Raw genomic sequence first — 23,410 nt, 5'->3', positions numbered from 1 at the left:
AAACATGATAATTATATTGTACAAATGTGATAATATATTGTACAAATATGATAATTATATTGTACAAATATGATAATTATATTGTACAAACATGATAATTATACTGTACAAACATGATAATTATATTGTACAAACGTGATAATATATTGTACAAATATGATAATTATATTGTACAAACATGATAATTATATTGTACAAACATGATAATTATATTGTACAAATGTGATAATATATTGTACAAATGTGATAATATATTGTACAAATGTGATAATATATTGTACAAATATGATAATTATATTGTACAAATATGATAATTATATTGTACAAACATGATAATTATATTGTACAAACATGATAATTATATTGTACAAGCATGATAATTATATTGTACAAACATGATAATTATATTGTACAAACATGATAATTATATTGTACAAACATGATAATTATATTGTACAAACATGATAATTATATTGTACAAACATGATAATTATATTGTACAAATGTGATAATATATTGTACGGAAGCGTATTGCTGTCAAGCAATAATAATCCGTTACTTTATTATAATCGGTTTTTTTAAATTGTCTTTCCCTTGCACACAAACTGGCTGAGATGTGTACATTCTCACCAAAACTGACTTTCAGGAAATGGGCACTTGTTTTAATTTCTTTTGATCCTGAACCATTACAGGATTTAATTTAGCAATGACTTACCAGCTATACCCCTGTACAAAAATCTGGTTTACATGAAATTACAATGAATTACTGATGTGTATGTTTTTGAGTCAGTTTTTGTTAATTAAACAATATTTTACAGTCAGCAGTACAATATTAAATATAATATTGTATATAGTGTATATATTGTATATATTGTATATATTGCGGTGTAATATTTAAGCGGTCAGGGACTAGTGTCTGGTAAAAAAAAAAAATATCCATCCATTATCTTTTACCTGATTCTTCCTTTTCGGGTCACGGGGGTCACTGGTGCCCATGTCCAGCAGTCACTGTGCGAGAGGCAGGGGACACCCTGGACAGGTCTCCAGTCCATCACAGGGAGACACACATAGAGACAAATGAGACAAACACCCATTCACTCTCTGTCTCTCACCTAGGGACAATTTAGAGTTACCAATCAGTCTAACATGCATGTTTTTGGTCTGTGGGAGGAAACTGGAGTACACGGACAAAACCCGCGCAGTATGGAGAAAACATGCAAACTCCACCCAGAAAGGTCCACGGACGGGATTTGAACAGGCAACCTGCTCGCTGAGAAGCAGCAGCTCTACCAACTGAACCACCATGCCACCTATAGAGTTAAAAATAATAATAATAATTAAAAAAATAAATAAAAAAAACAAGATGAAGAGGAAGAACCAATTCTCAGTTGATAGATTTTGAAGCAGTAGCACATGGGCATCTCATCAAGTTATATTTATAGTTTCTTATCTGACTTGAAATCTGCTGCTGGCAGTGCACATTTCCTTTGTAAATCCCAAAAGTGGTGGTGTTTATGTTTGAAAGTTAACTGAGAAATTAACAAGAAAACTTTTGAGTTATTTACCATCCAGTGCATAAGCTACTGTCTTGTATATTTTTTCTTGTTTAAATTTCTTAATGAAATTGCTTTTTATTTTTTACCTGCCTGCTGCAAGTCCTAATGAGAACCCTGAATCAGAGAATAATCTCTCACATTCAAAGTACTGATTTTGAAAGATGTTTCTCTTTATAGTGGATATGAGATAAGATGGGCTAGCATAAGCTATGATGATGGTGCAGTTTAGACCACTGTCAAATATTTAAATGATTTGCATGCAGCTAACACAACAAGAACGAGCACCAGGGGTCACAAGTGGTGTGATAGTGTCTTTAGAAATTTAATAATCAGTCAAAACAGTCATTGAAGGTCAGCAGATGTCTTGTAGACCAGTTAGACAGCATTGCCAGAACTTGGAATTTGATGGAGGTCATGTTGTGGGTTTGTATGAGACCAGATTCTGACATTGCCCAACATGTGGGAAATACAGATACCATACCATACCAATTTATTTATAGAGCACTTAAAACAGCAACAAGGCCAACCAAAGTGCTGTACAAAAGAACACAAACATGCACAGCGGACAGGAAAACATAAAATAGAAATACAGATACAAATAGCAGCAGAAGCTAACTAAAATGGCCAACAGAGTAGAGAACAGACCGGACCAAAACAAATCACACCGTGTTAAAGGCAAGCGAATAGAAGTGGGTCTTCAAGCGAGACTTAAAGACTGAGAGTGTGGGAGCCTGCCGGACAGTCAGTGGCAACTCATTCCACAGTCGTGGACCTGCAACAGAGAAAGCCCTGTCACCTCTGAGCTTACGACGGGTTTCTGGGACTGAGAGAAGCATCTGGTCTGCTGACCTCAGAGAGCGCGGTGGGACATATGGCTGCAGAAGATCAGTGAGATAGGATGGGGCGGAACTGTTCAGTGATTTAAAAACATACATGAGAATTTTGAAATGGATCCGAAGGTGAATGGGTAGCCAGTGCAGGGAGGCCAAAACTGGCGTGATGTGCTCTCTATAGCCTGTACCAGTTAAAAATCGGGCTGCAGCATTTTGGACCAGTTGTAGACGAGCAATGAGATGCCACAGTGGACTGATGCTGGAACCAGTGGGTAGGAGAGGGCACCCACATCTGCTGGAAGGATTCTGGTCCTCCAAAACAGACCACTCCAAACAAGGAGTGTCTCCACAATCAGTATCAGTCCAACTACAACATTCATTTCCCCATGTGTAGACATTAACACCATATGAGTCAGGATCAGTGTCATAACCAGGAGGGATGGATTGATGACAAGCTGTATCGTGTTTAGCAACAGTTCTACACTACCTTGAATGACCAGTGTGTTCAGATGGTCGCTCGAGACAAATCCTGACAATGTTGTGGAGAAACAGATTGGTGTAGCCCCAGGTACTATGGTGTGCAGAAACAAAATCTGACTTCAGGTCACTTCTGATAGATTCAAGGGATCCTGGAATCACATCACTACATCAGTGACATTGTAAATCTATGTCTTACCCATCCCAATATATCAGCCTACAGCCTTTTAACAAGACAGCCATGTTTTTGTGGACTGCCTGCTTCATGTTGTGGTCCTCCTGTGGACAGCCAGGTCCTCTGATATATACTTATTGTAATGTGTGGGACCAGCTTGAAAATCAACTTCGACCCTGTGCCAATTTGCTGAATCTCAAGAGCCATTTGCAACAGCTGAGAGATAAATATGGCTGTAAAACTATTTCCATTTGTATCCAGAAACAAGCCACATCCTACAAAACAAAACCTTCAGTGTGCCCAAAGTACTACACACCATCTCAGATTGTAATAATTATCCATCCACTCATCATCTTTACCCACTTCTTCCTTTTTGGGTTGTGGGGGTCACTGGTGCCCATGTCCAGCCATCACTGTGCAAGAGGCGGGGGACACCCTGGACAGGTCTCCAGTCCATCACAGGGACACATGGAGACGAGTTACCAATCAGTCTAACATGCATGTTTTTGATCTGTGGGAGGAAACGGAAGTACCTGGAGAAAACCCATGCATGCATGAAGAGAACAATTCAATTCAATTCAAATTCAATTCAAAAATACTTTATTAATCCCAAAGGGAAATTAAATCTTGTTGTAACTCATTATCCTCATTTCATTGAGATGTTATAGATGCTGATGGCTGTAGGCAGGAAGGATCTCTTGTAAAGGTCCGTCCCACAGTGAGTCTGAAGAAACTGGCCGCAGATGCTGACCAATCTGTCCACCCAGACTCAGCTGGCCTCTCGGTTCCTCCAGGCTGCAGGACCGCCCGAATGCTGGCAGAACTCCTCCCAGAGCGATGGCCACTTCTCCCAGCAGTCTGCTGAGCACCTCATCGCTGCAGACAGCCGGCTGCAGGTGCCGGGAGACGATCCTGTCCTTCTGCTGTCACGAGTCGTGTTTCCTGCTAGTTTCATGATCTCAGTGGTCAAGCACTAGAGCACAGCTGGCAAGAAGATGGGAATGCATCTATGGCACCTCCTTTTCAACACATTTAGGGCTGTAGCTGAGCTATTATTTGAGCTTTGAGGTGTTAATCAGCATCTTCGTTGTAAAAAAACAACAAAAAAACGCATCATAAATGTCCAAAAATAAAAGTTTCAGTAAAAAATCTTTCCAGCTGCACAGCATCCAATACCAGAGGAAGTAATCATCCAAAAAGTGATTTACATCCAGAAAACGAGGAATTAAAAGTTTCCAAAAACAAAATTTCAAAACGAATGTAACAGAGCTAGAATTCTAGAATCAAACCGGTTAAATAATTGTTAAAGAACATGCAAACTCCACCCAGAGGGGCCCCCGGCCCAGGATTTGAATCAGGATGACCTGCTCACAGAGAGGCAGCAGCTCTACCAACTGCACCACCGTGCTGCCTGTAATAATTAACCTCTTTCACAAAACAGCTCCACAATATGGCTGCAAAGATGACAACTGGTCGTTCATAAATCACCATTCAGCCACAGTGCAATCTGTTCTTGAATCGTAGTGGTAAAATACGTTTCAACCCAAAGTTTTTAAAGTGTTGTTGTTAAAGGGGCTACTACAGTGCATGAAATGACAAAGTTTCATTTTATTTCCAACATCTCGTTAGAGATGGTCTCATCTTGAACTCATTAGGGTGCTTCAACGTGTTTCTTGTCGATGTATTTTTGGCCTGCTTAACAGGCATTATGAAAAAAGACATGCGTTTGCCCTTAATGATAATGTACTTACAAATGTTTTCATAGTTTATTTTTATTGTCAGAATGTAACAAGTTGAGTTAAAGGTGTATGAATTAATGAAAAATATTTGACCTGACAAATAATTCTGCTACTTTACTTTAATTATTCATCAGACAGAGCTCAAGGTGGAGAAAACAAGGCACCACATCCAGCATGACCATCAACCTGATTCTGCTTCTGATAAACTGTGGAACCCCTGAAGCGACAAGACATTTATCTTGAGGACGTTGTTATTTAGTGTGGGCACTTTTGCAAATATAAATATAAATTTAGACACAAACATAATCAAAATGTGCACACAACAAAAAAAAGACACTTCAGGGGCTCTACAGAACATCAGAAATAATAAGTGTGAAAGCTGGAAAACATTATTGGACAATTGTTGTGCAACATTACAGCGTGTAACAGTGAGGAAACGTACAGTGGTGCAGGCTAGTTCTGCTCCATCATAAACATTTTGTATGCACACAAATATTTGGCAAATTGGATTAAAAATGAGACAACCCCACAATTATGTTCAGGTTCAAAAACTAGAAACGAATGCAGAAATATGGGAACAGAATGGTCCCAGTGATCGAGACATCTGAAAACAAGGTCCAAGCTGTAAAATCATACGCATTTTATTGACCAAAGACAGGAAGAACAAAACTATTTACAATATTCTGTATTCTCCACAACCCCACTGTCCAAAACTGAACAGCGTTTAGAAAAGGAAATGAACAGCTTTGTTAAAAACAAATTTTATAGTATTATACGACTTTTCCCTCCATGCACCAAAGTCACTGTCCGTAAGAAGGTCCACAGTCCTCTCTGATCCAGTCACACACCAGTATATAGGGACAGGAAGTAGATGTACAAAAGGAAGATGGGGTATATGAGAAGGGGCTTCTTTGTTTTAAATTCATCTCCGACGAGTAGTGAAGCAGCGCTGTACGCCGCCCAGAACACTCCAAAGAGCTGGAAGGAGAGAACAGGGTCACATCACGGATTCAACAGAGTTCAAGACACTTTCATAAGAATTAAAAAAAACATTTGGACACATGAACAAAATGTTATATTGAACTCATTTCATTCTAAAAACAAGTTTTTAAACATAAAACTGTAAGAAATCAACAAAAACTATTTCAGCTCTTTGTTTTCCAATCATAATTTCACCACTCCTGGCTGTCAGTAATATTTCACATCAAGTCAAAAATATTCACACAATTGGAGTTCTTCAAACCTGCAAGTTAAATTGATTTTTTAAATTTGATCATTAATGAACATATACAGAATGCTATAGATGATGCGTTAAATGGGGATAAACCGTTTTAATAATCTTCAAACATAAATTATTCCACCACAGCAAACCTGTGAGCAAAGCTTCTGAACAACGACATTAATGTGAGAAACTCTTCTGCAGAGAGGAGAGGGTGTGTCCATTGGACCACTATAAGCTGCACACAGCTGGACTTTATGAAGGAACAACAATAATAAGTCGGGGGGAAATTAGGGGGTTATCAGAGGAAAAAAAAAATCTCATTGTTAAAAAAATTACTTAAAAACAAGATTATTTTTGCAGTGAAGCATGGTGGTGGCAGAATCATGTTGTGGAGATGCTTAGGGACTGGGAAACTGGTTCGAGTCGAGGGAAGATTGATGGAGCAAAATATGGAGACAATCTTAAGAGAAACGTGAGCCTTTCAGAAATTTGAGACTGGGAGGGAATTTCAGGAGGACGATGACTAATCACACCACTGAAGCAACTCCTGCAGTTTAAGGAACAGTTCAATTTGCTTTGGGTTTTAACAACTTCTCTGTAGTTTACTTTGATGTAGTTTCAGTGTTTTCAACTGAGGGGTAGTCAGATATATTTTAATACATTATAGCACGGTAAGTCCTTTGCAGACAATAAATTAACTTTAAAAAATTGTTAAATTTGTCAGACTGACAAGATTTCTCTCTTGAAATTATTATTTCATTCATTATTTACAGGATTTCAGTTCATGTAGTTACTTTATACTTTTTGTCATAGTTGACCCATTACATTTATCACAGTACAATTACCTCTCAGTATGTTTCTAAATATAATCAAGTTTAGCTCATCCACTCAGCCAGAACACCTTGTAATTGTTAAAACACCGTGTAGAAATGAATTTATTTAGATATTGATGGTAAACTACAAACACCTGAAACTGACTCAGAGAGAACTTTGATAGTTTGGGGCAAATTTCAAGTTAAATGGAAACACACATATTTGCTGTAAATATAATATTATAATATTCGCGAACGTTTAATAAATTATTACATCATCATCATCCTCCTCATGAAGGGGTGGGCGGTCCTGTTAGTGTAGTGAGGTGTCCTCCTGGACTTGCTGCAGGTGAGCTTTCACCTGCAGGTTCTCTCTGCTCACACCTGGGCTCACTGTGAAGCAGACACCAGGACCCGCCCTGCTCTGATTGGGTCAACGGTGGCTCTGGTTCTCTTTACTGGTTGACAGCAGTGTCAGTATCAGACTGGATTGTTTTAACAACAGAACACAGGACTTTTTACCCTCATCATTTTTACAGATGATGGAAATCGTTCAAAATGACAGAAATCTGTCACAACGACAGAGAACTTCAGTCCACACATCTTTACTCTGGTTCTTAACATTGTTTCTCAAAGCAGGTATGAAAACAGTGAGATTTACTAAAACTAACTAATTTAGAGACTATTAATTATAAAAAAAAAACAATTAATAAAAACTTAGTTCAAGGTAACAATTGAGCATTTAAGTTTTTCTCAACTGTGGCACTATTTATTTATTTATCAAAATACATGGGTTACTGAAAGTAAACCATTTGATGAATACAAAGTGAGACAAAGGTTGTGTTTCTGGAGCTTTTTTCCCACCTTAAAAAAAAGAAGCTAATTTTGCTGCAAGCGCTGCACCTGAACAGAACCTCCATGTGCCTCTTGCTATGCTACTTCTTTTTAGATTATTTCATGTGTTGTTTTCTGTATGATTAGAACATGCTACTGGATGCCTTGAATGTCCCCCTGCGATGGATGGATTCATTCAGAAAGAAAGAAAGCATCCATCCATCCATCCATCCATCCATCTTCGAGGCCGGTGGTCCATCGTTATTAAATTATATGAGTTACCTTTTATAATGTAACAAACATGAATATAAATAGTGAAGCTATTTAAAGGATGACAGTTATTTTTGTTATTTTTATTATTTATCAAATTGCTCTAAAGGTGATTTAAATATTATTTATCAATTTTGAAGTAGTTATGCTGACTCCATCATCCACATGAAATGGAAAATGTGAAAAATATTAAGCTTAATTAAGACAGTTTTTAAGAGTACACTCATAATCATACTTGGTATTAACAGGAGAAAAACGAATAATACTATTTAAAAGATGAATTCATGTTAAATCCGTGATCAGAGTTCCAGCACATCTTCTTCCAAGTTACATTTTGAATCCAATCAAAGTACTTAAAAGTAGACAGAAATATAAAAGTGCCCTCTGACTCACTTTGACTAGTGTGGAAACCACCTCAAGCCCTCTGATCACTACGAGCAGAGGAGCGATGACGATGAGAGGAAGAAGAGAATATCCAATCACTCCGAGAACCTGGCCGTAAGAAACCTGCACAGAAGAACAAGATGACTCACACGCAGTTTGGATGTGGAACCACTAAAAGTTAGAGACCATGCAGGACTGTCAGCAGCACTTACTTCACCCCCAAGAACACGAGCCAGCAAGAAGATGGTTAGAGAGCCAAAGATCCAGATGGTGATGATCCAAGACACAACCTGCGAACACATTTAATAACAGACAAGACGTCTAAGGACTCCAGAGTATTCCCAGCTGTTTTCTGAACTGTCAAAATTGTTAATGAATATAAATACTGTACTCATGATTTACAAAATAAGTTAAAATGGATTCTACAAAGAAAGTAGCTTGTTTCTACCAAACAAAGACAGCATTACAGCTCATTCTTGGAACAAACCATGAGAACTGGTTTTTATGGGTGAGCAAGTTTAAATTTTAGCAGCTGCAGATGTACAGTAGTCCTTCGTTTATCGCAGGGGATCCGATCCGTACCCTGAAGACCCACAATAAGTGAAAAACCATGAAAAAGGAATAGTAGTAAGTAGTAGTGTATTTTTATATATATATATGGCATTTTAAGCCATTCCCACACTCTTGTAATATTCTTTCCCTCTCTCTACCTCATCTGATCTCAGCCACCTGCAAGCACTCTTGGCCACGCCCACTTCTACACTCTGCTTGGAGAACAGCTGATCAGCTGCAGCAGGAAGTTTATCCTGCAGCTCTGGGCTGCACACAGGTGCAGCAGGTGCTAAATAATTTAAAATAATTTATTTTAAATAAAACATCCATGCTGATCGTGCAGCTCATCCATCAATCAGCCAATTGTGTGTCATGTCCACTCTTATTTTGAAAAACCACGACAGAGCGAGTCTGCGATAAACGAACCACGAAGTAGCGAGGGACTACTGTCCACACATTTAAATAGTTCATGCAATTATAATTTTGAAAAGTTAATGTTTTATTTATTAAATATTTCTAAAAAAATTAAATGTCTAAGCGTGTTCAGAAATAATACCATAGTTAGGATGACGGCAAAGTGCTGACCAGCTAAGCCAAGCTAACAAACAACATTGTAGAAAAAAGCTGAATACAGATGTGCCCAGCTGTGCTGACTGTGGTCCACTTACCCTGAACTGTCCGTAGATTGAAATCATGGAGAAAAGGAGCACCACAGCCAGAGGACCCCAGAAGTCTGGATTGTCTCTTACTACCTGCCGGTTGTAACCCAGGGATGGCATGGGCATCAGCACGCAGCGGATCTTATAATAAATGTCCTTCAGGTCGATGTCCAGCTCTTCCCTGCTCACACAACAGACGACGACAGAATCACTGAGGCTCTGCACGCACGCACACGCGCGCGCACGCACGCACACACGCACACACACACACTTGGGACAGATGTGTCCCTTAGATGTCCCCAGAAGTGCGAGAAGTCTCTGCTACTGCTTTTATGTTTGTAAATAGCAATGATAGTCCTGTGATTATTGCTTCTAATTTAATCCTGTTGGATTAAGTTGTGCATTTTAAAGTATAAACTGCAACTTTTGGATAGAGCGAGCAACTTTAACATTACAGTAATGCTGTGAATATTTTGCTTAAGCCTCATTTATGTGTTCTTTAAATCACTTTGCTCTGTGATGCAACAATATAAATAATGATAGTTTTGTTTGAATCTTTAATCTAAGAAAGAGAGGTTAAAATATATTATAAAGCTTTAAAATGCTCTAAATTATGCACAGCAATAAAATAACATCACAAGCCTTTCTATGACGCCAGTAACGCTGTTTGCCACAACATAATTTATGGACGTACAGGAATATCACACCATCCAACCCAGTGTCTCCAACAGCTCTGATAATGATAAGAGTTGGTCAGAACAGTTTGTGAGGTGCAAACATAAAAATAAAACCATACACCATTTCTTTTTAGAATCAGTTTTACAGTTACCATCCAGCCTGACAGTTTCACGCCTGCCCTATCAAGTTCTCCGCTCGCAACTTTTCACAAGACATCATCAGAAACCAACAGAATGTGACTCGGTTTTACTTTTCCCCAATGGATTTAAAGAAAGTGAACAGATTAGATAAACCTCATCCTTACAGAAGAGGTTTACTTTCTTCGTTTTCCTCTTCCTCCACCTCCAGCAGCCAACCGTAGCCCCGTTGCCTCAGGAAGGTGGTAGCGTACGGATCTTTACCGCCATCACTGCCCATGTTCAGCTTAACGTCGGGCGTGCTGATGGTGCCGCTCAGTTCTGTGGACAGAACGATGCTTTCAGACGGTGGGCTTTTTTTTTAAACACACAAACACACAGCAGCATAATATATTAACAAAACAGGACATTTTCACGAGTAATTGTCCTTCTTTGTGAAGACTAACAAAGCTAATAAATGACTGGAAAAAGCAATAATGTGCACAGAGGCAAATACCAACTGGGTATACACTAGATCACACTGACATTTTATATACCACTCAAATCTGGCATCTTCAATCTTTGAATAGAACTAAAATATATAATCCACAGGGCAATATGAAGCATTTTCATTGCCACAATACATTTTGTGACTAAAGAGGGTTTTTTATAGTCGTGTATGTGATTCCAATAATTTTTATAACAGCAGGAGATTATATGTTAAGTACATCAGTACAAAATGCCCCTGCTAAGTACAAAAAAGTAAACAATATTGTTTGTATGTTTTTTTTATGCCATGCACATGGTATTTTCTAGGGGTGCACCGATTGCAGTTTTCTGGCCGATCGCTGATTTGTAAACAGTCTGACCTGCCGAATCAGATTTTGTCCGATACCGATTTTATTTAACAAGCAACAATGTCAGGTGTTAGAAGGTCACAATGCACCTTCAATTTTCCAATATTATTTTATTATTTTACTGAAAAAACATACCCTTGAACAATATCCTAAAAACAATACAAACTGGTTTTAACTGGCCATGAGGTAGTGCTCTGAAATATAAACGAAGTTCAGACAATTGTTAAAACTAAAAAAAAATGGGTATAATCGGTTTCTCATGCAGCACGGTGGTGCAACTGGTACAGCTGCTGCCTCTCAGCGAGAAGGTCCCTGGTTCAAATCCTGGTCCAGGGACCTTTCTGTGTGGACTTTGCATGTTCTCTCCGTGCATGTGTGGGTTTTCTCCAGTTTCCTCCCACAGACCAAAAACATGCATGTTAGGCTGATTGGTAACTCTAAATTGTCCCTAGGTGTGAGTGAGAGAGTGAATGTTTGTCTCGTTTGTCTCTATGTGTCCCTGTGATGGACTTGCGACCCGTCCAGGGTGTCCCCCGCCCCTCGCACAGTGATTGCTGGACATGGGCACCAGTGACCCCTGTGACCCAAAAAGGAAGAAGCGGGTAAAGATGATGGATGGATGGTTTCTCGTGCAAGTATCGGCCGATTTCCATTTTCCCAAAATTAAGGAAATCGCAGCTGATTTATCGTGCACCCCTAGTATTTTCACATTCTTTAAAATTAATTCATTTAAAATTAATTCATGTTGAAATATAGTAAATTATAATGGACATAAATTGCCGTGTTCACTCTATTCAATTTACATTACTTCATAGATATATTTATATAAGTATATTAGGCATGTTTAGGTGTTTAATGTTATTGCTGAGAAGTAAATCCAGGCGTATTTGTATACTGTGAACAATTGGCGACAAAACAGTTTAAATTTCAGAGAAAATAAAACAAAACAGCTTATTAATTTTTTTTAAATAGATCTCGTAATATAAACAATAAAAAGGAATAAATAAAGTCCCAGTTTATTCGCTAATTCGCTTTGGTTCTTGTTACCGTTTTGTTTTTCCCACAACGCATTTACAAACACTTCCATTTTATTTATCCATTATAACGCTGTTAAACATTAACAAAGAGACCCTGAATATGTTTATTTTCTGAACTTATTAAAAACTAAAACGTAAACATCCTAGGATAAAACCGACTGGAAATATTACCCGATCCGTGTCAGTTTTTAAGGCCTGCTAGCGTTAGCATACCTTCAGCTTCCGAAGAGGAGACGAATGTGAAATCTCCGTTTGTCGGTGAAAACTGCATGGTTGTTTTTTCCGTTCCTGCTACACCCCTCGAATCCAAAGCACTGACATTTAAAAGAGCGGTGGGTAAAGTACGCCTAGACTCAGTAATGAAGCTGTCATTGACCACAGCTCAGCTGTAAAGTTTATCTATCGCATTTTATTTTCGTTCGGGATCTACACTGAGGTGGGAAATAATAAACCGGAAATACGAAGGAAGTAGGGAAACAGACACGTCTCACGAGGCGTTCAAGGACTAGTCGTAAGGCTCGGACACGAGATACACCGGATTAAAAACGCCCACAAAAAATAAATAAATGAAAAGTATGCTTTATCAAAAAAAAAAAATAAACACTCAAACAACGAATTTGTCTCACTGAAAGGAATTAAATAAGACGGTCCTGAATATTGACAAAACGCTTTTGCTTATTGTAGCAACATAATAATTACAGACCAATATCTGATTTTAAACTGTAAAACTGCTGGTGGGTTTTCTGGAAAAAAAAAAAGTGTTCTCTCTGAGGCATGTCCATTCAACTAAATTGCTCAGGGGACACAGTTAGGGGCCGGGCATCCAGCAATTAAAGTCAATGGGTAAGCTTGTTTTTAATTTAATTTAATTTTTAAATGTACGCATCATTTATACAGTTGGTTTCATTGAGTCAATTCAATTCAAATTCAAAAATACTTTATTAATCCCAGAGGGAAATTATTTGTTGTTGTAACTCGTTATCCTCATTTCATTAAAAGATGTTATAGATGCTGATGGTTGTAAACAGGAAGGATCTCCTGTAAAGGTCCATCCCACAGTGGATCCTAAGAAAATGGCTGCAGATGCCGTCTGATTCGTCCATCCAGACTCCGCTGGCCTCTCGGTTCCCTCGGGCTGTAGGACCACCCAAATGCTGGCAGAACTCCTCCCAGAGTGATGGCCACTCCTCCCAGCAGTCTGCCGAGCTCCTCGTCGCTGTGGACAGCCAACTGTAGGTGCAGAGGGACGATCCTGTTCTTCCGCTGTCATGAGCCGTGTTCCCCGTTAGTTCCAGGATCTCAGTGGTCAGACACTCGAGCACAGCTGGCAGGTAGATGAGAATGCATCCACAGAACATCCTTTTCAACTCACTTGTAATTTGGGGCTGTAGTTGAGATATTAGTTGAGCTTTTGAGATGTTAATCAGCTGCTGTTGGTTGTAGAAAACTGCCTTGTTGCCATGGTTACGCATCATAACAAATGTCCAAAACTAAAAAAGTTTCAGTAAAAATCCTTCCAGCTGCACAGCATCCAATACCAGAGGAAACAACCATTTAAAAAATGTGATTTACATCCAGAAAAGAGGAATTAAAGTTTCCAAAAGCAAAATCTCAGAATGAAAGTAACAGAGCTGCTCCAACATGCAGCCAATGAGCGGCGCAATTCTAGAACAAGAGAACTCATTTTCAAGAGAGACCCGTTTTTTGGGAGCTGGTGGGGGTTAAGGGCCTTGCTCATTGGCACAGGGTGAGGCAAATGAGGGTGGAGGCAGTTTTGGGTGTTTTACCTTTTCCACCTACATTTTGATGTTGTCAGTTCGGGGAGTTGAACCTGTAACTTTCCGATTACAGGCCCATCTTCTCCAACCTCTGCACCACCACTCCTGGTTTTACAGTTTAAAATCTAGTTTTATTTAAATGAACCCATTGGTGGGCCAAACTGAGCTCACCATCAGTTATTTGGCCCTTTTCTAGGGTAAAGTGTTTGTTGTTAGAGCTCATTCCACTTTTGTTCTAGAATTGTGCCGCTCAAGGTGGCTGCATGTTGGAGCAGCTCTGTTACTTTCATTCTGAGATTTTGCTTTTGGAAACTTTAATTCCTCTTTTTCTGGATGTAAATCACATTTTTTGGATGACTGTTTCCTCTGGTATCAGATGCTGTGCAGCTGGAAGGATTTTTACTGAAACTTTTTTTAGTTTTGGACATTTGTTATGATGTGTAACCATGGCAACAAGGCAGTTTTCTACAACAACAGCAGCTGATTAACATCTCAAAAGCTCAAATAATATCTCAACTACAGCCCCCAATCTCAAATGAGTTGAAAAGGATGTTTTGTGGACGCATTCTCATCTACCTGCCAGCTGCGCTCAAGTGCCTGAAAACTGAGATCCTGGAACTAGCAGGAAACACGGCTCATGACAGCAGAAGAACAGGATCGTCCATCAGCACCTACAGTTGGCTGTCCGCAGTGACGAGGAGCTCGGCAGACATGCTGAGAGGAGTGACCGTCGCTCTGGGAGGAGTTCTGGCGGGCATTCGGGCGGCCCTGCTGCCCAGGAGGACCGAGAGGCCAAGGTTACCCTTGGTTAAAGACTCACAACCCCGTGATTAACTGGGAGACAAAGAATTGAAAGATGGAGCTCTTTCTGTTTAAATAATTGCTTATGGTCAGCCATTTCCTCCTCATGTAAAAAGACAGAGGAGATACCAGAAGAATCTGATTTGTCCAATGTTCCTTCCGCATACCTTGACTTAAAAGCAGTATTTAGTAAATCTCAGGCACTATCTTTGCCTCCTCACAGACCGTATGACTGTGCCATTGATCTGCTGCCGGGAGCTCCCCTCCCCTCTAGCAGATTGTTTAACCTTTCAGGCCCAGAGAAAGAGACTATGAAAAATTATATAGAAGAGTCATTAAATTCCGGTATTATTCGCCCCTCTACTTCCCCTGTAGGAGCGGGATTTTTCTTTGTTTCTAAGAAGGATAAGACGTTAAGGCCCTGCATTGATTATAGAGGGCTTAACCAAATTACTGTTAAGAACAAGTACCCCCTGCCTCTGATCGACTCTATCTATTAGCAACTTCATTCAGCCACTATTTTCACAAAACTGGACCTTCGTAACGCCTATCATCTCGTGAGAATAAAAGAATGAGACGAGTGGAAGACAGCCTTCAAGACCCTGTTAGGACATTTTGAATACCTGGTCATGCCATTTGGCCTCACCAACGCCCCAGCAGTTTTTCAAGCTTTAGTTAATGATGTTCTCCGTGATTTTCTGAACCAGTTTGTCTTTGTGTATTTGGATGACATTCTCATTTACTCCACTGACCCGGTACAACACACCCATCATGTCAGGTCAGTTTTACAAAGACTTTTCGAAAATCAACTCTATGCGAAGGCTGAAAAGTGTGAGTTCCACGTCTCCACGGTCTCATTTCTTGGTTTTATTTTTGAAGGAGGACAATATCGCACGGACCCCAACAAGGTTAATGCAGTGGTGGATTGGCCCGTCCCGGAAAACCGTAAGCAGCTGCAACGATTCCTGGGATTCGCCAATTTCTACAGGAGGTTCATTAAGGGGTACAGTCAGGTGGCAGCCCCTCTCACTCAGCTCACCTCTACACTACAGACCTTCAGGTGGACTCCCGAAGCAGATTCAGCCTTCAACAAACTCAAGGATCTGTTCTCCTCTGCTCCTATTCTCTGCCACCCTGACCCCAAGAGACAGTTTATTTTGGAGGTGGATGCTTCCGATACAGGGGTGGGAGCTGTCCTGTCTCAGAGATGTAGAGAGGATAATAAAATACATCCCTGTGCTTTTTTTTCTAAACGTTTGTCTATGGCTGAACAGAACTATGATGTGGGAAATAGAGAACTCCTGGCCGTCAAGATGGCTCTAGAAGAATGGCGACATTGGTTAGAGGGCACCGATGTTCCATTTCTCATATGGACGGATCACAAAAACTTGATTTACATTCAAAATGCTAAACGTCTGAATCCTAGACAAGCAAGATGGTCCATATTTTTCAATCGCTTTAACTTCTCTCTCACTTACAGACCCGGCTCAAAAAATGTCAAACCAGATGCTTTGTCCCACCAATTCTCAGCATCAGATGACGGTGAGAGGGAGGTCAGCATCATCCCTTCGTCCTGTGTGGTCGGTGCACTCTCATGGCCTATCACTGAGGAGGTCTTGGAGGCTCAAAAGGCGGAACCGGATCCCAAGACCGGCCCCAAGGACAGGATGTTCGTACCCTCAGCGGTGAAGGCCCGCGTTCTCGATTGGGTCCACACCAACAAATTGTCTTGCCATCCTGGAACCAACCGCATGATGGCTCTAATAAAGATACACTTTTGGTGGCCCACTATGAATCAAGATGTTAAAGAATTTGTCTCCCCCTGTCAGACCTGCAGCAGAAACAAAAGTGGACATAAACCACCCGCAGGCTTGCTTCAGCCCCTCCCTACTCCTAGTCGGCCGTGGTCTCATATTTCTTTGGACTTTGTCACCGGGTTACCTCCATCAGCAGGCCACACTGTCATCCTTACTATTATCGACAGGTTCTCCAAGGCGGTTCATCTCGTTCCCCTGACCAAGCTACCCTCCGCCTTAGAGACAGCCCAGTTGTTGGTACAACATGTTTTTTGTATTCATGGCATTCCTGCGGACGTGGTATCCGACAGGGGTCCACAGTTCGTTTCTCAGGTTTGGAAAGCATTTTGTAATTCTTTAGGTGCCTCGTCTAGTCTCACGTCTGGTTATCATCCCCAGTCTACCAGCCAATCAGAGAGATGCAACCAGGAGATCGAGGCTACCCTCCGGTGCATCATCCAGGAGAACCCATCTGCATGGTCTCAACACCTGGTCTGGGTAGAGTATGCCCACAACACGCATACCTCTTCTGCTACCGGGTTGTCTCCATTTGAGGCCTCCCTGGGTTATGCACCACCTCTCTTCCCCAGCCAAGAAGTTGAGGTTGCTGTACCATCAGTACAGCACCATTTCAGACGCTGTAGGTGCATCTGGCGTCAAACCAAAGCAGCGTTACTTCGCACCGTGGCTGCAACCAAGAGGATGGCAGATCGCCACCGTTCCAAGGCTCCATCCTACTCAGTCGGCCAGAAGGTGTGGTTGTCCACCAGGGACATTAATTTAAAGGACTATCCCAAGAAGTTGGCCCCTCGCTTCATTGGTCCTTTTCCTATTGTTAGACTGATTAATCCGTCGGCTGTCAGGTTGAGTCTTCCGGCTTCAATGCGCATCCATCCAACTTTCCATGTTTCACAAATTAAACATGTCCTAGAGAGCCCTCTGTGCCCTCCTGCCAACCTCCCTCCTCCCCCCCGTCTCATCGATAATCATCCTGCATTCTCGGTACGCCGTATTCTGGATGTACGACGCAGGGGTAGGGGGTTCCAGTACTTAGTGGACTGGGAAGGATATGGACCGGAAGAACGGTCCTGGATTCCCAGATCCTTCATCCTGGACCCCAGTCTTATCACCAATTTTTTTAAAGATCACCCTGAAAAGCGCCAGCGATCGCCAGGAGGCGATTCTTGAGAGGGGGGTTCTGTAGGGTTTTGATATTTTCCTTCCTCCAGGTTCCTGAAGGCAGGGGCGGCGCTGATGAGCAGCTGCAGCTGAGGCCAGTTTCCTTAATTGATGCCAGGAGTACTTAAGGCTCCAGTGGAGCTCCAGTCAGTTCTGGAGCATTGTTCGACCTGCCGGTACATATGCTTCCAGCCCTGTACTGTGCTTAAAGATTTAGTAAGACTTACCTTGTTTTGTGTCCACAATTTCAGAGTCTGGATGTACCGGATCCTGTCCTGTAATTCGAAGTACTGGAGAAGATCCTGTGGAGATACTTACCTGTGCTTCCTGGTGCTCAGCTGCCTGAACTCGCCTTCCACCACTTGCCCTTGCAGTCTGCCTTCTCATCATCCGGGAAGGAGCAAAACCCACAGCCATACAAACTACCTGAACTGTAAGCCTGTCAAAGAATCCAAACATTCAGTTGTTGGACCAAATCCTCGTCCAAGAAATAATCCTCCTCCTCTGTCTTCACAGACCCTGAACCTGCTTGTAAATAGTTTATTTTCCACTGTAAATAAAAAAATTTCAATTACAGTTGAGCCTGGTTCTGTTTTACTCTCAGTATGTTCACCTGGGTAACTCCACTTTATAACAAGATAGAAATTATTTAAAATGCAAACAATTCAATTGTAACAATTCAAGAAATGAGGTTAATTTGTTCTCCAGTAGTCTAAGCTTAAGGCAGCATAACAAGCCAATCCTAACTATAGGATTTATCAAAAAGGAAAGTCTTAATCCCAGTCTTAAAACTGGACAATGTGTCAGCCTCATGGACAGAAACTGGAAGTTGGTTCCACAAGAGAGGAGCCTGATAACTGAAAGATCTTCCTCCCATTCTGCTTTTGGAAACTCTAGGAACCACAAGTAAACCTGCAGTCTGAGATCAAAGTGCTCTGTTAGGAAAATATGGAACAATAAGATCTGTAATATAAGATGGAGCTAGGTTGTTGAGAGCTTTGTAGGTTAGAAGTAAGGTTTTGAATTTGATTCGGGGTTTGACAGGGAGCCAGTGGAGAGAAACTAAAACTGGAGAGAATGATCTCTCCTACTAACTCCAGTTAAGACTCTGGCAGCAGCATTTTGGATCAACTGAAGATGTTTTAAAGAAGTATTTGGACACCCAGATAATAAACCATTGCAATAGTTCAGTTTATACGTGACAAATGCATGAACCAGTTTTTCTGCATCATTTTTAGATGTTTCTAATTTTAACAATATTACGCAGGTGGAAGAAGGCAGTTCTAGTAACGTTTTTATTGTGGGGGATAAAAGACATGTCCTGATCAAAAATAACACCAAGATTTTTAACATTAGAGCTGGAGGACAGATTAATGCCATCCAAGGAGGGAGAAAGACTGAAAATTATTCCTAAGATGCTCAGGTCCAAAAACCAAAACCTCAGTCTTGTCTGTGTTCAAAAGCAAAAAGTTTAGGGTCATCCAGGTTTATATGTTTTTTCATTTACCCTTTATTTATCCAGGTAGTCTCATTGAGCCACGAGAACTCATTTTCAAGAGAGACCTGTTTAGGGAGCAGATGGGGGTTAAGGGCGTTGCTCATGGGCCCAGAGTGGGGCGAATGAGGGTGGGGGCAGTCGCGGGCACCCCACTTACCCCACCCACATTGTTAACGTTGTCGACACCGGGGCTTGAACCAGCGATCCTCTGACCACAGGCCCACCCCCTCTAACCTTTGCGCCACAACTCTCCAATTTATGTCTTTAAGACATGCTTGTAGTCTAAGTAACTGATTGGATTCATTGGGTTTCATGGACGAATATTACTGTGTATCATCAGCATAACAATGAAAATTTATCCCACACTGTTTAATAACTTCACCTAAAAGAAGCATATATAAGGTAAAGCGTATTGGTCCAAGCACTGAACCCTGAGGAACTGCATGACTAACTTAAGATAAGATAAGATAAGACAAGACAAGATAAGATAGAACTTTATTGATTCTGCAAGAAATTGTTGTGCCAGAGTTTCAGTACAACTAAACATACACAAGGAATCACACAAGATATTAAAAAATAAAATAAAATAAATAACAGAGAATATAAAAATGCCAGCAATTAAGTTCTAAACAAGTCAGGTGCAGACATGTATGAAATGTTTAATGTGTGAAATATCTTAATGTTTTAATGTGAAAACATTAAAGTGTTTATTGTAGTACAGGATTAATTTTATTGTCTTATGTGCAGAAAGGGGGAGGAGTTGAAAAGTTTGATAGCCACAGGGAGGAAGGACTTCCTGTGTTGTTCTGTGGAGCACCTCGGTGGTCTCAGTCTACGACTTAAGGTGCTGTGGTAAAAGTCCAGGGTGTCATGCAGGGGGTGTGACGTGTTGTTCAGGATCTGGAGCAGTTTCCTCAGCATCCTCTGCTCAGACACCTCTGTCAGAGACTGCAGGTCCACTCCCAGAACTGAACCAGCTCTCTTGATGAGTTTATCAAGTCTGTTAGCATCAGCTTTCTTCACCCTGCTGCTCCAGCACACTATAGTGTAGAAGAAGACGCTGGAGACCACCGAGTGGTAAAGCATCTTCAGCATGGTCCTGAAGAGACCACCGAGTGGTAAAACATCTGCAGCATGATCCTGCAGACGTTAAAGGACCTGAGTCTCCTCAGAAGAAAAAGGCGACTCTGCCCTTTTTTGTAGAGGGTGTTGGTGTTAGCTGTCCAGTCAAGTTTATTGTCTAGGTGGACCCCCAGGTACTTGTACAGTGTCCACCTTAGTACCCTTGATGTTGATAGGGTTGTGGGTGCTGGTCTTCTTCCTGTAGTCCACCTGCAGCTCTTTAGTTTTTCCAACGTTAAATTGCAGGTGGTACTGTCCACACAACTCCACAAAGCTGTCCACCACACCTCTGTATTCAGCTTCCTGGTCACCAGTGATGCAACCAACAATGACAGAGTCATCGAGAACTTGTGCAGATGGCAGGATTGTGAGTTGTACCTGAAGACCTGAGGTGTAGAGGATGAACAGAAACGGCAAGAGGACTGTCCCCTGAGGAGCCCCTGTGCTGCTCAGTATGGTGTCCAAGGTGAGGTTCTGCAGCCTCACATACTGTGGCCAACTTCAGAGTATGAAGAAGATTCATTACAAATTTGAATCTATCAGATGAATATGATTTAAACCAATTTAGAGCCGTTCCTGTAATTCCAATATCAGGTTCTGTGAACTACCCATCCAGGCTGTCATATTGTAAAGTTTGCAGATGATACAGTGGTGGTTGGATGCATCACAAACAATGATGCGTCCAGCTACAGGCAGGAGGTGGAACACCTGGAGAGCTGGTGCAGGAAGAACAACCTTCACATCAATGTGAAGAAGGCAAAGGAGATGATCGTGAACTTCAGAAGGAACAAACAGACCTACACCCCCCTGAACATAAGAGGCTCTGCAGTGGAAGTGGTCTCCAGCACCAAGTGCTTGGGGGTGCACCTGAATGACAACCTCAGCTGGAGCAACACCACCAGCCTGATGAAGAAAGCTCATCAGAGACTCTACTTCCTCAGGCAGCTGAGATGAGCTGGTCTGTGAAGCTCAGTCCTCACCTCCTTCTACAGGTGTGCAGTGGAGAGCATCCTGTGCTCCAGCATCAACGTGTGGCATGGAGGCTGCACAGCTGCAGAAAGAAAAGCTTTGCAGAGAGTGGTGAAGGCTGCACAGAAGATGTTGGAGTCAGTCTCCCCTCCACCACAGACATCTACACCTCCAGATGCAGGAAGAGGTCCACCTGCATCATGAAGGACCCCACTCACCCAGCACACACACTTTTTACAGCAACCTTAAAGCGCTGTGGTACATCACCATTCATTAAAGACAAATTAAGTAGATCCAAAATGTGGACATTAATTAGGGGAAATACCTCTTTAAGCAGTTTGGTTGGGATGGGATCTAGCAGACATGTGGATGGTTTGGAAGAAGCTATTATTTTTGACAATTCAGAGAGTTCAACAGGACAAAACCAGTCCAAACAAAAATCAGGTTCGAGTGACATTTTTAAAGTTGCCTCATCTGGCAGGGAATCAGAGGTGATTGTAAGAAGGATGGTTTGAATTATCTCCCTATTGAAATAATTTTATTTATAATCCCATGAAGTCATCACTGCTTATAGTTGTAGGGATTCATGAATCAACAGAGATAGGATTTTTTATTAGACTAGTTATGGCACTGAAAAGGAACCTGGGGTTATTTTTATTCTCATCAATTAAAGATGAATAATATAAAGTTATAGCTCTACAGAGAGCTTTTTTATAAGTTAGCAGGTTATCTCTCCAAGATAAATAAAATCCACTGACATTAGTGGAGCGCCATTTTCTATCCAGCTTTCTAGATGCCCGATTTAAAAGATGTAACTCGGAACTGAACCAAAGAGCCAGTCTCTGATTGATTACTTTCATTTTCAGCTGAGCAGTTTTATCAAGTAAAGTTTGTATAGAATTTGTAAATTTATCAACCAGATGATCTAAGTTACTGTTCTCTAAATGGTAAATGGACTGTACTTATATAACACCTTTCTATCTTATCAAGATACTCAAAGCTCTTTACAACAATATGTGCCTCATTTACCCATTCATACAGCACTCTACTAGATACAAATATAATTGAACAAATCATTCTAGTAATCAGAGCTTTATCACATTCATACACCGATGGGACACACATCAGAGGCAAAGACAGGTTCAGTGTCTTGCCCAGGGACACGTCGGCATGTGACTGTTGGTGGATTCAAACCCCCAACTCTTTTAACATTAATATTAACATTCTCAGCCATAGTAGTTAAAACATCCATAAACCTTGACCAAAAATTCCCTGACATTAAACTTATACAAGTTACTGTCATGTTTTTGGACAAGTGCACAAAGCAGATACATCTGTGGATGAGAAAAACAAGAAAATCCTAATATGTGTCAAAATAAAGAACAACCCTATTGCCCACTTATTGCAAAAAATTACAAGTACTTTATCATTTTGTTTTTTTATTTTATAGATTTTTATGTTATTTACGTTTGCTATTTAATTTTTAAATTGTGTATTATTTTTATTTGCATGTAGTTGTCATATTTCCAAAGTCATATTTATTCTGTCTCAATGTTTCAGTTTTACATCCAGATACTTCAAATTTAGTAATTAACATTTTTTTTTTCCATCGAGCAGTTCCATGATAGTGGATGAAACTCATGAAAGTATGAAATGCTTGAAAAGCACATAAGTTGTTGGTGCTTTCAAATAATAAAATACACTTATCGAAGTAATTTAAGAAAAAAAAAAAAAAAAAAAAAAAAAGGTATGTCAAAACTGTAAGAATGTCCAACAAGTCCAACAACTCTAAAAAATGTGAAAATGTCTCATTAACCCCACAAACAGTCCTGGTGTAGCCTATAACAAAACAGTTAAAGCACGCCATCTGGACAGGTGTATTTTTTATTTATCTGTGTTTGATAATGTTACTTAATTTTAAATATGTTCTGTGTAATATGTTGACTTGTTTCTGCTAATGTTGACCTTAGGAAGTATGAAGAGGATTTTTTTTACATGTTTATCTGTATTATTTTTTGTTTGAGATTGTCATTTGTTCTTTTTTAATCTTTAAATAAAGATTTTTT

General features: G+C 40.5%; 1 protein-coding gene across 1 annotated transcript; it reads right to left on the bottom strand.

Moving 5' to 3' along the window:
- Window positions 1–5,405: 5,405 nt before the first annotated feature.
- On the bottom strand, window positions 5,406–12,660 carry yipf4 (Yip1 domain family, member 4). The gene is made up of 6 exons (XM_037688049.1): window positions 12,415–12,660; window positions 10,496–10,649; window positions 9,523–9,694; window positions 8,515–8,592; window positions 8,312–8,425; window positions 5,406–5,758 (listed from the first exon to the last, which is right to left on the bottom strand). Exons 1-6 carry the CDS (start codon window positions 12,470–12,472, stop codon window positions 5,621–5,623), a joined length of 714 nt encoding a protein of 237 aa, XP_037543977.1. The 5' UTR covers window positions 12,473–12,660; the 3' UTR covers window positions 5,406–5,620.
- Between the last annotated feature and the right edge of the window lie 10,750 nt (window positions 12,661–23,410).

The sequence above is a fragment of the Nematolebias whitei genome, chromosome 1 (assembly GCF_014905685.2).
Source record: "Nematolebias whitei isolate Nwh7 chromosome 1, NemWhi1, whole genome shotgun sequence".
Taxonomy (NCBI): Eukaryota; Metazoa; Chordata; class Actinopteri; order Cyprinodontiformes; family Rivulidae; genus Nematolebias; species Nematolebias whitei.
The sequence above is the reverse complement of the archived record's forward strand: the minus strand, read 5'-3'. Positions and strand labels throughout refer to the sequence as shown.

Coding starts and splice junctions, on each gene's coding strand:
- yipf4 (XM_037688049.1), bottom strand. CDS start 12,472: ATGCAGTTTTCACCGACAAACGGAGATTTCACATTCGTCTCCTCTTCG. Junction 9,695..10,495: donor GAAGAAAGTAAACCTCTTCT/GTAAGGATGAGG, acceptor TTGTGTGAGCAG/GGAAGAGCTGGACATCGACC. Junction 8,426..8,514: donor CTCGTGTTCTTGGGGGTGAA/GTAAGTGCTGCT, acceptor TCTTCTGTGCAG/GTTTCTTACGGCCAGGTTCT.